The 15426-nt window shown below is 40.8% G+C and overlaps 1 protein-coding gene across 1 annotated transcript in view; it reads right to left on the bottom strand.

The window, feature by feature from the left end:
* The window catches only part of kcng2 (potassium voltage-gated channel, subfamily G, member 2), a 56734-nt gene continuing 41308 nt past the window's right edge, over nucleotides 1-15426 (bottom strand). The window contains exon 3 of the mRNA XM_047384145.1: nucleotides 1-2538. Within this exon, the coding sequence (XP_047240101.1) occupies nucleotides 1711-2538 (828 nt within the window). The 3' untranslated portion in view covers nucleotides 1-1710. The remainder of the gene's footprint in view (nucleotides 2539-15426) is intronic.

Genomic DNA, 15426 nt, shown 5'->3' with positions numbered 1-15426 from the left:
GATGGACTGGTGACCTGTCCAGGTTGTACCCCGCCTCCCGCTCATAGACTGCTGGAGATAAGTAACGGCTTCCCCGCGACCCACTATGGAAGAAGCGGTATAGAAAATGACTGACTGACTGAATGTATACGTGCACAACATAACAGCTGCTGACCAGTTTAAAACCCACAGGAGACAAAGAAATCAACAATAACAATGGCAAATTGTAGGGTACCTGCTTGTGCTGCTGGCTGTTTTGAATATAATGATGGTTCTCCAACAAATCTTCTTCCCTGTTTTGTAAGGAGGAAGTGTTTGCGCATGTCATTGAGTTTAAAAGAACATACCACCAACTATTAGCGTGGCGGGCAAATTGCACTATTTACACTACTGTTGCCATGTGCACCGAGATTGTAATTAAAACGTTGTCATGTAGACATGTTAACAGAAACAGAAAAAAAATCACCCTTTTCAATGGATCGTTGTAAACAGTGCCTGAGTCAGATTTGTAGGCAGCCATGCTCAAACACATCTTTTCAGATCTCCCCACAAATTTTGTATGTGACTGACATAATTTTTTGTGGTGGCCACAAAAAAAACATTGAATTCTTACTCTTTAAGCCGCTTGGTGGTAGGCTTTGGGACATTGTCTTTTTTGACCAATTTGTGCCCAAGCTTTAACTTCATGCCTGATTTCTCGAGAATTAATTCCACATAATGTTCTTTCCCCATGATGCCATATATTTTAGAAGTGCACCAGTCCCTCTTGTAGCAAAACACCCACACAACATGATGCTGTGACACCCATACTTCCCAGATGGGATGTTGTTTTCTGGCTTGAAAGCTTCTCCCTCTCTCTTTCAAATGTAACAACGATCAGTATGGCCAGACACTTCAATTTCTGTTTTATAAGACCATATGACATGTCTCCAAAGCTTAAAATCTTTGTCCCTGAGTGAACTGTAATCTCCCTTTTTTATGTTGTTTTTTGTTTTGGCTTCTTCCTTGCCAACTGGCCAGCATCTTTCCAATGTCTTTTGCTTTTGATGATACGGACATTTTGCAACACAACACATTCATCTCTGGTACACAGTCATCTATAACTGTCTCCTCAAATACCTTACAAGGCTGATGACATCATCATCTCAGCTTTCCAAAACTCTGAGTATATGTGAACTTCTAAACATTTAGTAAACTAATCATTTTGGTAATCCTAACTGACCTAAAAAAGGAAATGTTTTTCTGATTTAGTGTTAGTGAGAAAAACAGTGTATTTTTATACAGTGTATGTGCATATCTGGTTTCTGCTGTATATATCTTCATATAATGCATGTTTGATGAATTAGCAAACGCCTTTATTTCAGAGTAAAACGCATTGTGCATTATAGTCCAAGCTCTGAAGAACAGAATGTGATGCTATAGTGTTAGATTTCCTTTTCACAAATTTCCCGGCATTCAGTCTTATGTTGCTAAAGGTGTTTAATCAGCAATATTGTGCTGTTTCTCGAATTTTGAAGTAAAATTGGTGCAAAGAAAAGAAAAGATTTTTGCTGCTCCTTTGTAAAAGTAGCGATCCTCGGATACAGTCTGATGCACAGACATGTCACACAATCAAAGAGTTCCAGAGTAGAAAATCTCCTCTTCCCTCATAGTTCTGCAGCTTGTCATCTTTAATTTTCAGCATGGGCATCACAGCCTTCCCAGAATGTTACTTGATCTCAGATGGAAAGCTTAAGTGCGCATGGATGCTCTAATCTCAGCAGCCCTCGGAGCAGCCATGGACTTCCTCCTCTGCACCGCCGCCGCCGTGGCCTCTGCGGTGCCATGGTAGCTGTCCGTCTCCTGAGAGTCCTCGCTGTTCTGCGACTTGGTGCTGTCCTGCGAGTCTGGCTTCTGCCTCAGCGCTCGGTTCTGCTCCTCCTTCAGCTCCACGTAGGACCTGGAGAAGGTATGAAAGATGGAGGTGACGGGGAAGGCCATGAGGAGGATGCCGCTCAGGATGCTGCTGAGCGCTACCACCTGACCCGGGATGCTCCTAGGAACCATGTCACCGTAACCAACCGTCGTCATGGAGATGACAGCCCACCAGTAGCTGCCGGGGATGCTGGTGAATTCCTGCTTGGCGCCCATTTCACTCTCAGCGAGGAACACCAGTGGGGAGAAGAGAGCCATGGCCACGCAGAGGAAGAGCAGCAGCAGGCCAAACTCACGCGTGCACCTCTTCACCGTCAGGCCGAGCGTCTGCAGACCCAGGGAGTGGCGAGCCAACCTCATCACATAGAAGATCCGTAAGGCTCGGAGAACTCGTAGAACCAAACCCACCTTCTCCAGGTAGTTGTTCCCTGAGCCTGCAGGCTTCCCTCCCACCGAGAGAGAGTCCGCAACGAGGGTGATGTAGTAGGGAAGGATGGCCACCACGTCGATGACGTTCAGCGGCGTACGCAGGAACATGCACTTGCTCTGAGTCTGAATGAAGCGCAGCAGGAACTCCAGGGAGAACCAGGCGACGCAGACCGTTTCCAGAACGAAGATGTTATAGCACTTCTGGGAGCACTCACCCTGCAGACGGAAAGAACAAGGAAAGAAAGACAGACTTTAGGGTTTTAGGGTTTGAGTGAGACAAAGTGTGTCAATACTCTGTTGTATTACATCCGCATTTCTTTTGGGGTATTCCTCTACTAGCTTTGCCTTATTTGTACTTGTTTTTCTTTGCATAAATTCATGAAGCTCATTCAGACTGAAAGAAGAATGTTGGTGAACATCAATTTGCATGCCTCAAAATAGATTCTTAATCTGATCCAGAGTTGCCCTTGATATAGCTCCCTCCATCTTACCATCAATTCCTGCCCTGCTAAGGAAAAGCATCCCCAAAGCATGATGCTGCCACCATGGGGATGGTGTATTGAGGATGGTGTGTTGTGTAAGTTTTCCACAACACATAGAATTTTGCATGTAGGCCAGTTTAATGGCCAGAACATCTTCTCCCACTTGTTTATTGTTTCTCCTTCATTTCTTGTGTCAGAGTAAAATTAAGATTATTTCTAGCTTTCTTTCAACAATACATTTATTCTGTTATCTTCCGTAATGAACATGTTTACAGAATACAACCTGCTTTGAACTTCTCCACAGCTTTCTCTCTAACCTGTCTGCTGTGTTCCTTGGTCTTCGTGATCCTGTTTGTTCACTAATGTTCTCTGAGGCCTTCAAAGCTGGATCCATACCAACATTAAATGACACTGTTGTTCCTTACTTACTAATAAGGTGACTGTAACAGCTTGACTGAAGGCATTATAGTTAAGGGATACACATACATTTTGAAAACACTGTATATTCATTCCATTTAAGCACTGCTTTGAGGTGGTCTATCACATATAATCCAAATTAAATACGCTTTGTAACTGTAACATGCAAAAACGGTGAAAAAGCCGGCCATGCCTCTTTTGAAAGGTAATGCATGTAGGTGCTTCATGTTATCGCTCATAATAAGCTCATAATAAGGTGTTCTAACGGCTTTTGATTTGGTTCTTGAATTCATTCAGACAAAGATTACATATCGCAACAAAGAAGGGGAGTCTGTCGGCTCTCACAACAAAACGCAACACAGAAGGCGCTGAAAGATTCATGAAATGTAAAGCAAAGGCTTTGATTGCCAAGTCTAGAGACCCCGACTCACACATCAAACTCGGGTGATCAAGAGGTGAGAGCTGTGAAGGTGTAAGATGTGCAGATGTTGGAAATTAATTGTCAAATGAGGCCAAGCTGAGCTTCCCTTTCCCTTCTCAAATGTTCTCTTCTTTTGTGGCGACTGAAACTGCTTCCATAAATATTAGAGTTTATGATCATAAGAGATTTATTTATTTTTTGAGATTTATTGTGTATTACGTGAAAGTCTTGACCAAATGTCTCACTTTTGTCACATTAGTTAATCATATAAATAGCCAAACCTATTTTTGTCTTTTCATTTTGATGGGCTGAACTAAGATTTGTGGAGCCTAAATATCTATGGAAACTTTCTATGACTATGTAATTTGATAACCCTGCAGACAGACACAGTTGATGTGACTCATTCAGCACCGTCCGCACATTTATTTGACCCCTTGGTGGTAATAACAACAAAAGAAAATCTGTCTGTAATTTGAGTACATTTATCCAGTGGTGTGGAAGCTCCCTGTCAACAAATAATACATTTTTACAAGATCTCTGGTGCCACACTTATTGGTTTATCCATCATTTTTTTAGAAAGCAAAAGCAACACTGACGTGTGTTTTTTATTTAAATTATGACTTCCAGTTCTCTGAGGTCTAAATGGCCCTGACTCTTAGTCACCCTTCAAAGTGGGAAAGACAAGAGAACTATCTTGACAGAAATCAAGAAATGGCTGCAGGAAAATAGCTTCTTCCTTAAACCTGCTCATATTTACAGTGGAGGCAGCAATTAAAATATTTGAATTGCAGTACAGAAGGCTGTTAGGGAACTGCAGCAGAAAGAGGCATCTTGGACGCTATCCACAAACCAACTAGTTGTTTGCGAGGCATGCACGAAAAAGGTGTTTCTGTTCTACCATCAACAAACATAAACCTGTTGGGTTTGATAAAGGATTTTTGGATTTAAAGTGAAACCATTCGCTTTAGACGGATGACATTACGATACTAAGACTGAGCTTTTTGTCAGCAGGTTTGGCGCAAAACAGACATACATATGTATATTTATAATACATAAAAGTAAAGTGGAAGATATGTGATGCTGTGGCCCTTTTCTCTTCCAACGGCCCTGGTAACATTTTTCAAAAAGTTTTTAAAATAACTGAATATTTTAAACAAAAAGCTGGGGATTTCTAACAGGAAATTGAAAATGGGTTGATATTGGTTCCTCCAACTGGATAAGGATCCAAAACATATGATTCACTAGACACAAAATCAAGCTTTCTATATGGCCATCTCAGTTCCAAGAATTAACTGCTCTAGAAAACCTACAGGATGAGCTCGACATAAGAGTGGGTAGGAGGGGACCCCGGACTGTGGACAACCTTGAGAGATGGTGCAAAGATTTATAGTTTCCAAAGATCTTTCTATCTAAATGCTCCAACGTAGTGCTGTAGGAGAAGGCTAAAAAACAGTGAAATGAAACACAATTTCTTGTCGCTGTGGATGCTGCATCCATGTGTGAGTGTGCACATGTGCAATTCTCTAAGCAAACCCATTTTCCTGCACTTGCTCAGTCAGCCTAGTGCAGTTTTTAAAAGCACATATTCAGTTCTGCATATGGCATGTTATTTTCTTTTTTTGCCCCTAGAGACCTGAAACTTGCTAAACCTATTAAGGAGCATGTAAATGACTGATCAGCAAAGTCAGAGCTGCAGTTTCTCATGCGGTAGCAGCAGCAGCAGCAATAACCTACTTAAGTGAAAGTTCATACCAAAAGTGAGATGAAGTAGTAATTGGGATGCGTTTAGGGAGATGGAAGAGTATCAGTTATAATAAAAACATTCGCAGGCTAATTTGTCAAGCGGTGGATAATCTGTTGAAACTGAACACATCTTGACCGAGGGGCAGGTGGAAATGTTTGGATAGATCACAGCTGGAAGCACTCCCTTCGACAGAAGAAGATAATTTCAAGCATCCCCCACATTTCAGTGAGTGCTTCTTATTTAGTCACAGGAACATTGCCTAATGTTGGATCTGCCACAAGATGTAGGAAAACAATACTGTAGCACTTTAATTCAGTGTGGATGCATTAGCATCACATTCCCTCTATTCATTGAAAAGTTGGCCTTTCAAGGCACAGCCTTTACAGAGAACTGACAATGCAATTTGAAATTTCCTGCCAAGATGTCACGGTCTAATAAAATTAATTAAATATTGGAAACTCAATGGTTTTTCTCCATGTCAGCCACATGACTCCAACCAATTTAAATGTACAAGTGTGTACAATTGTTCCTCATAGTCTGACATTAAATCAGAGTAAACTTTTAGGTCAGTTAGGATTACCACAATTATTTTTATTTACTAAACGCCAGTATGAGCAGGGGGAAGAGATTTTTCATACGAAAATTTTTAAAACGTCCTTAACCCCTTAGACGGTATCGACCCGTATCGGGGCCAGAAGTACGTGAGTTTGCTTTCAGAACATTACCATTTAAAAACAAACAAACAAGTAAATAAAAAATTCTAAACACTACTGAGCCAAAATGGCTGCCAGCTTTTCTTTTTGTTTATTGGGTCTTGTCAATACAAGACCCAATAAACAAAAAGATGGTATGCATTTCAGGCATACCATACAGAGAAGCTGGTTGCTTACATGTTACAGGGCAGTTTTTGCTCTATAAAAAGGATATCTCAAGACAGAATCTTAAATGCATGGTTGATATTATTAAATCAAGACTGGATCCAGCATCCAAGTAAGTGTGTGTGTACAATAAATTTGTATATGACTGAAAAGTTAATTTATTTCAGTAACTCATTTTACTAAGTGAAACACATCATAGTATACAGCCAAAGCATTCTGAGGGGATGATTTCCTTCAGCAGAAACAGGAAACCTAGTCAGAGTTGATGTTCAGAAGAATGGAAGTAAATAAAGGGCCAGCCGATGCTATACTTACAGCAAGAGGTACAATGGGATGGTTAAAATCAAAGCATATTCATGTGGGAAACTCATTTAAAAATGTTTTGAAAACCATGTATAATTTTTCTCACACTTCACAATTATTTAATACTTTCTGTTGGTCTAATAAATAAAATCCCAATAAAATATCAAGGTTAGGTTGTAATCTGACAAAAAGTATGAATACCTCTGCAAGGCACTGTATGCCACAGTTAGTGTATGGAGTGTGTATCCTTTCGCTGCACAGTGCAGACAAAAGATTGTGTAACGTCTGCAGAGGTGCACATAAATTTCCCTGAAAACCTGCACGTTGTTGAGTGTTATAAACAGGTTGCAGAGAGCAGTCAAGGAACAAGATTTTAAACGTCGGAGGTGGTGATGAAACATCACCACAGTGGCTGTAAGGTTGCATGAAAGCTGCAGAACTACTTTAGCCAACATACAGAAATATGTGAACCTCAAAGTAGAACCAGAAGAAGTAGATGTGCAAATTATGACAAACAGATTTGAAATCAATGAGGTAAACTCTAGTGCAGGTGGTCAACAGATCTACTGACTTAAATATTATTACTGCGTTTGAGGCCAGAGAGACTTTATTTAGATGCTTGACTGGATATCAAAAAGGTCCTGCTGTGATTCCTCCCCTAGGGACCACCTAGAGAGTGTCTACTGGCTTAAATCCACACCTAGAGAAATGACCAGTTCTGTACATCAATACTGCTCAGTATTCCCTGAACAACGGCTGGCAGGCTGAAGGCTTGGCTCTCATATGTACAAATGTGGAATAACACTGTTACTATGAGGTTAAAAACAAATTATCTGCTTTACTTTGAGGGAATGTTCTGCCAAATCTGAAATTTCAAAATCAAAACAATGTTTGTTCACGTTCTTTCTACTGAGCAACATTTGGACACTTTACAAACTCTAAAATTACAAACTATAAATAAATACACTCACAAAAACAAAGAAAAGCTAAGCAACCAGAAGGAAAGATGTGAGTTGGAAATAATTTAGTGCAAACATGTAGATCAGAAATGGTATTTGGATGATTCGGATTTGGCAGGAGTGCCATGTCCAGAGCAGACACCAGAGGCAGAAGTGGAACATTCCTGATTGGACTGAGAGTTTTTCAGGAGCATCCAGCAGTCAATAAAAGCAGAGAGTAGAGGTCACCATGCACAGAGGATAAATAGTATACTATGCTGACCACATTTATTAGCATCCCACATAAACATGTGTAAAAAGCCTTGTAATAAATTAATCTTTTATTGCAGTAGCATATTATAAACAAAGTTTAGAAAACTCCAGTCTTTAATTTGAGTACATTTATTCAAAAAGGAAAAATCGCTTGTTAACAAATAATCCGCAGCGAGACAAATAGTTTTACCCCTACTGTCAATGCTTTGTACATTTCTATTTTGCCAACAGGACTTTGTACTGTATAATTTACAAGGTTGGGACATACAGAGAGAGAGATCTTTGACCAGCTGTCTTTGCACAATCATTTGAGGCTAAAAGACCCACTTTTTAATGTTCCTTTTAAAGTCCTCCAGATTTCTGGAGTTTATGATCCCACACACAGGAATTAGCCCACAGCAACACATATCCTCCACCTTACTTAACAGTGGACATGAGGTGCTTCTTCATGTGTTCATCCTTTGTTTCACACCAAACCAGTGAAATGCGAAGGCTTTTTTTTCGTCATTACACCCAAACGGCCAGTTGGCATGTTAATTGTGTCTAATAGATGTCTTGGAGAACCCCCCCTCCATGCAACCCTTTGCTGTAGTTCTCTAACAAGGCCCCCAGGTTCACTCTGTCTGATGGTAAGATAAATATATGGGTTCCTAGGCATATGAATAGGGATGCACTGATCATGATGCCAGCATCAGGTATTTGTCCTATACCATTTGCATGTGCTCATATTCATATTCATACAGCCGTGGAATGAGATTCCTGACCATCATTAAAGCACTGATGCAGCGTTGCCCAAGCTATATGACTTTGTAGATGCCCATCCACCACCTGTAGCAAGCCATTTCAGCCCATAGCTTCACCATAAATGCTTGAACAAGCAGTGTTATCCTCATAGGTTCAACTGCACAGTAAACAGATGAAGATTTTACTGTGTAGAGCCTCATTCTGCATGCCAAATAAAAGATTTTCAAATAAATTGAAAGAAGTGTCAGTGTATTAATAAATATTTATATCAGTACTCGGTATTGGCAAGAACTGAGAAGTGGGTACTTGTATTTGGTATCGGTGCATCCCTACATTTGAGAGTCAACAATTAATCATTAGAAGTTAATAGAAACTAGTAATTAAACAATAATGTTACTGCTATAAAGCATGAATTTATTATTATCAAGAATTTTTTCGCATCTTTGCATGGACTGACAATAAAATTGCCTGTGTTAAAGTTGCATTTTGGTTTTCCATGCTATCATGTGGTGGTATCTTTGCAAATGGCTGGCATGTGGAGCAGACAGGAGTCCCCGACGTGCACCAAATCATGGTGTGAAATCTTCAATACCGGATTACCAGCACAAGAATTATGGGGTTCATTAATGGACAAAGTCCAATGCTGCAGTCTTGCCTTGGTGTGTTCTTTCTTGGTTCCAACATGAGGCCATTGTAACATTTGCACTTCTCACATACCAGGCACCTGCATTATCTTAATATAATGCAAACCCACTATACTACTGCTGTTAATGCAACTGCCTGTAACATTGTGATTCCATCAGCTACTGTATGTCCTCTGGTGCTAGTGTAAGATGGGGCCTTACAAAATAAATAGTTTACACGCACTGAAAAAGTATTCCTCCCTCCATTATCCACAAATAGGGAGCATCTGGAACAGTGGTGAATCTTGCCAGGAGTTGCAATTCTATCAAAATTACTTCAGAAGAGCATCAATGGCTCATCCAGAAGGTCACAAGAACATCCCAGAAAAATATCTAAAGAACTGCAGGGCTCACTTAGCTCAATTAGGGTCAGTGTTCATGATTCAATATAAAGAAAGAAACTGGGAAGAAATAGCATCCATGGGGGAGACATGATGATCCAAAGCAGACCAGCAAGTCCACTTCTGGATAACTCAATAAAAAAAAAAAGATTTTGAAATGGCCTAGTTGAAGTCCAGACAAAAATGGAATTGAGATGCTGTTGCATGACCTTAAAAACATTATTCCTACTTAAAACCCTCCAATGTGGCTGAATTAAAACCATGAACTAAAATTTGTTGGATGATCTGAGACATTTCAGTGTGACAAACAAGCAAAAGCAAAAGAACTGTGCAGAGAGCAAATAATCACAATCACTCATAATCACTCATTGCTGGTGTGCATATGTAATGGAGCTTCACAATATATCACAAATGTATCCCTGGGATGTTAATTTTCAAATAACTGCTTGGATTGCAAAAAATATTACATAATTATTTAAATGATATGCTACTTGATCTGGGGTCTGACTGCAATAATCCCAAGGCAGACCAACATTAACACTGTAGATTATTTATTACAAGTCACATCTTCATTGGGACATTCAGCAACAATATCACATACTGCATGTTTTGTTAGTATAGGCAAACATTTGCACCTCTTCTCTACACTGCCTGCAAATTTAGGATAATGATCCCTTTTGATAACTTGTTGAACATTTATATTGGCTGCAACTGTTTCAGAGCTTGATCTACTGTCAAAGTAAAATAATTCAAATCTGAGCAAAGATCCACCCTCTAACCACATGCTAGCATTTCAGATCCAAAATAATACGAGTCTGACACCAAAATAAGTCCAAGTTCTGAACGAATTCCTCGGTTTTCACATGCCGAGCAGTATGTTTCACACTTCCTCCGTTACTGGGTGTCCTTAAGGGAATCTGTTTGTAACACAAATGCAACTCGCAGCATCCCCTTCCTTTGAGTTTGACCAGCATATTTGTTTTGCTCTCTGTCAGAAGCTTTCTAGCTGAGCGCGTTTTCCCGCTCCCTCCTGCCCCCCTCTCTACGCTGAGCTACCTCTATAGTTTGCACAGAGGATCAAATTAAAAGCACATAATTTTCTGTCTGAGCGATCAGGGGGGCGTTGACCCTGTCACAGCTGAAGACAAGCATGTAAAACAAACAGTCAAGGAAGGAACGCCTCTTTCTCTGATTCAACAAGCGGCGAGCTCTGTTTGTGCCTTTTGCACATCCATGCTTCTAATGGATCTTTATGTTTGTTCATCCCATTGAGCTTTGCTGGATGTGTGTGTTTGTTCAGGTCCTCGGCTTGAGTTTTTACCTTTTCACTGCTCTTCCAGGAACTGTTTTAATAAGCTTTTTCACGAATCAAGTTTCAGGCCAAAGTGATTTTCTGACTACAAAAAAACATTTTTGGCTACTTGGTTTTCTCCTTTTCATGATCATCACTCAAAGCTCAGAACAACACAAGAGGGTTTGAGTGCATAGTGAAAGCAATTTATACTTGGAGGATGAAAAGTATTAACAAGCTTGTTTATCTTAAGGTGCAATAAATTGTGCTTAGCTTTATTTCTAATAAGCATGTGTAATGAGAGAAACACAAGATTTCTCGTCAAAGTGAAGCCTGTCATGCTCTAAGCTATCAAGCTGCTGTGTGACATTGCCTGATGAAATACGTTAGCCATTATTCATGTCAGAGTCTGTTATTTTGACATAAGAAAGGAAGTCTGCCTTGAGTTTTCCACAATAAGTTGATCAAATCAACTAGCAAAACTTCTTTAAAAAATCCTTCATCACTTTTAAATTGCTTATCTGGCAGCATTTTGGATACTCGGGAAGTGAAAAAGTAGACAAGAACGGTTAGTTCACACTGTGAGAAGACCACAACTGGCTTACAGTTGGACACAGAAGTTGGTTTTTACTACATTTGAACATCACTAGTTCAAGTACACAGATTCCTTGAAACACAGCTTGAAATTTATTAATTGTTTATAGTATTTGCAAAATGACAAAAAGGTATTAGAGCCACCTCAGAATTAGGCTAGCATAAAAACCACCATATGCAAACTAATCAAACCTGACCTGGAAATTTATGATTTGTCCAATCTTTGTTAGTGTAAAACTAAGAATTGGGACTCATTAACCCTATATGGTGTGTTATCCTGACTCGGATGTCATGACACAATTTTATTGTACTATAAACTGAACAAGCCACCAAAGAAGAGATCCAAAAATTGGACAGTTGGTACTTTTCCCAGAGAGTTCTAGATCCTCAATCTATCCATACCCATTTATCCTTGCAGGAAACTGGAGGGGCTGGTTCCTATCTGAAACATAAGGGTAGTTTAAAGCAACCTCAGGCACCTTTTTAGAGTGTGGGACATTGGCGGCCGGCCCATAGGGGGCACTGGGGCTTTGCCCTCCCTGATAAGAGGGAGGGCAGCAGAGAAATGTAACATATATTTTTACAAATTCTGTTACCTATATATAAGTTTTACTTACTAATGTGGGCCTCTACATAATATATTATATAAACTACATTTCCCACCTATTCATAATCATTCACTAGTAAATTCCCACAGACAGACTTTGTATGTTTCTATCATGAGGCACTGGCCGGAGTGCTCCAGCGGTGCAGCTGAATAGCCAATTGTGTACAGTAACTAGGGCAAATGAATATATATATACAGGGGTTGGACAATGAAACTGAAACACCTGGTTTTAGACCACAATAATTTATTAGTATGGTGTAGGGCCTCCTTTTGCGGCCAATGCAGCGTCAATTCGTCTTGGGAATGACATATACAAGTCCTGCACAGTGGTCAGAGGGATTTTAAGCCATTCTTCTTGCAGGATAGTGGCCAGGTCACTACGTGATACTGATGGAGGAAAACGTTTCCTGACTCGCCTAGATCTGGTGACTGTGCAGGCCATGGGAGATGTTCAACTTCACTTTCATGTTCATCAAACCAATCTTTCACCAGTCTTGCTGTGTGTGTTGGTGCATTGTCATCCTGATACAAGGCACCGCCTTCAGGATACAATGTTTGAACCATTGGATGCACATGGTCCTCAAGAATGGTTCGGTAGTCCTTGGCAGTGATGGGGCCTAGGGAATGCCATGATATGGCAGCCCAAACCATCACTGATCCACCCCCCATGCTTCACTCTGGGTGGTACGCTTCTTTGGGGCTTCTCCACAACGTAACTCTCCCGGATGTGGGGAAAACAGTAAAGGTGGACTCATCAGAGAACAATACATGTTTCACATTGTCCACATCCCAAATTTGCGCTCCTTGCACCATTGAAACCGACGTTTGGCATTGGCATGAGTGACCAAAGGTTTGGCTATAGCAGCCCGGCCGTGTATATTGACCCTGTGGAGCTCCCGACGGACAGTTCTGGTGGAAACAGGAGAGTTGAGGTGCACATTTAATTCTGCCGTGATTTGGGCAGCCGTAGTTTTATGTTTTTTGGATACAATCCGGGTTAGCACCCGAACATCCCTTTCAGACAGCTTCCTCTTGCGTCCACAGTTAATCCTGATGGATGTGGTTCGTCCTTCTTGGTGGTATGCTGACATTACCCTGGATATATATATATATATATATATATATATACAGGTCCTTCTCAAAATATTAGCATATTGTGATAAAGTTCATTATTTTCCATAATGTCATGATGAAAATTTAACATTAATATATTTTAGATTCATTGCACACTAACTGAAATATTTCAGGTCTTTTATTGTCTTAATATGGATGATTTTGGCATACAGCTCATGAAAACCCAAAATTCCTATCTCACAAAATTAGCATATTTCATCCGACCAACAAAAGAAAAGTGTTTTTAATACAAAAAACGTCAACCTTCAAATAATCATGTACAGTTATGCACTCAATACTTGGTCGGGAATCCTTTTGCACAAATGACTGCTTCAATGCGGCGTGGCATGGAGGCAATCAGCCTGTGGCACTGCTGAGGTCTTATGGAGGCCCAGGATGCTTCGATAGCGGCCTTTAGCTCATCCAGAGTGTTGGGTCTTGAGTCTCTCAACGTTCTCTTCACAATATCCCACAGATTCTCTATAGGGTTCAAGTCAAGTAATTGAGCACAGTGATACCATGGTCAGTAAACCATTTACCAGTGGTTTTGGCACTGTGAGCAGGTGCCAGGTCGTGCTGAAAAATGAAATCTTCATCTCCATAAAGCTTTTCAGCAGATGGAAGCATGAAGTGCTCCAAAATCTCCTGATAGCTAGCTGCATTGACCCTGCCCTTGATAAAACACAGTGGACCAACACCAGCAGCTGACACAGCACCCCAGACCATCACTGACTGTGGGTACTTGACACTGGACTTCTGGCATTTTGGCATTTCCTTCTCCCCAGTCTTCCTCCAGACTCTGGCACCTTGATTTCCGAATGACATGCAGAATTTGCTTTCATCCGAAAAAAGTACTTTGGACCACTGAGCAACAGTCCAGTGCTGCTTCTCTGTAGCCCAGGTCTGGGGAATGCGGCACCTGTAGCCTATTTCCTGCACACGCCTGTGCACGGTGGCTCTGGATGTTTCTACTCCAGACTCAGTCCACTGCTTCCGCAGGTCCCCCAAGGTCTGGAATCGGCCCTTCTCCACAATCTTCCTCAGGGTCCGGTCACCTCTTCTCGTTGTGCAGCGTTTTCTGCCACACTTTTTCCTTCCCACAGACTTCCCACTGAGGTGCCTTGATACAGCACTCTGGGAACAGCCTATTCGTTCAGAAATGTCTTTCTGTGTCTTACCCTCTTGCTTGAGGGTGTCAATAGTGGCCTTCTGGACAGCAGTCAGGTCGGCAGTCTTACCCATGATTGGGGTTTTGAGTGATGAACCAGGCTGGGAGTTTTAAAGGCCTCAGGAATCTTTTGCAGGTGTTTAGAGTTAACTCGTTGATTCAGATGATTAGGTTCATAGCTCGTTTAGAGACCCTTTTAATGATATGCTAATTTTGTGAGATAGGAATTTTGGGTTTTCATGAGCTGTATGCCAAAATCATCCATATTAAGACAATAAAAGACCTGAAATATTTCAGTTAGTGTGCAATGAATCTAAAATATATGAATGTTAAATTTTCATCATGACATTATGGAAAATAATGAACTTTATCACAATATGCTAATATTTTGAGAAGAACCTGTATATATACATATATATATATATGACCAATCAGTGTCGCAGAATTTCATGGTTTTGGGTCACTGAAAATATTGGCCCTCACAGGTAAAAAAAATTCTGCAATCTTTTTAAAAGTGCCAAATGTGATTTAACGTGGACACAGTCAGGACAAACTGACTTGAAGCATCTCTCCAAACGCATTAAGAAGCATGAACAATCAAGAGTTCAAAACTGTGTCAAGCTAGCTGTGCTCGGACAGATTAGCATAGCGGCGCAACTGGATGACGGACACCGCGTTGAGGTAAGAACAGAAATGTAGAGACTGTAGAGAAATGTATTGTTACCTCAGCCCCACCAAGTATATTTTTCACCAGCTAGAGTACCTAAAGAGGACTGACACATGCACAGGGAAAGCATACAAGCTCAAGAAAGCCCCCAGATCAGGATTGAAAACCGGGCCTTCTTGCTGCAAGGCAACTGTGCTAACAAATGTACCACCATGCAGCCCTGTTCTGAGTCATCTGGCTGTATCACAAATATAGTACATGATGTTTCAACCATGAAAACCTTTCCCAAGAACCACCTCCCCAATTTCTTCCTCTACTCAGTTTTATCATGAGGAATCCGGATCTAAATGGACGCCCATCCATCTTCAGCCCACCCTGGACAAGTGAAATGATCATATGCATCCAGAAAATGGATGATACAAATATCAAACACACATTAT

This window comes from Girardinichthys multiradiatus, chromosome 13 (assembly GCF_021462225.1).
Source record: "Girardinichthys multiradiatus isolate DD_20200921_A chromosome 13, DD_fGirMul_XY1, whole genome shotgun sequence".
In the NCBI taxonomy this organism is placed as follows: Eukaryota; Metazoa; Chordata; class Actinopteri; order Cyprinodontiformes; family Goodeidae; genus Girardinichthys; species Girardinichthys multiradiatus.
This window is presented reverse-complemented; position numbering and strand designations above follow the sequence as displayed.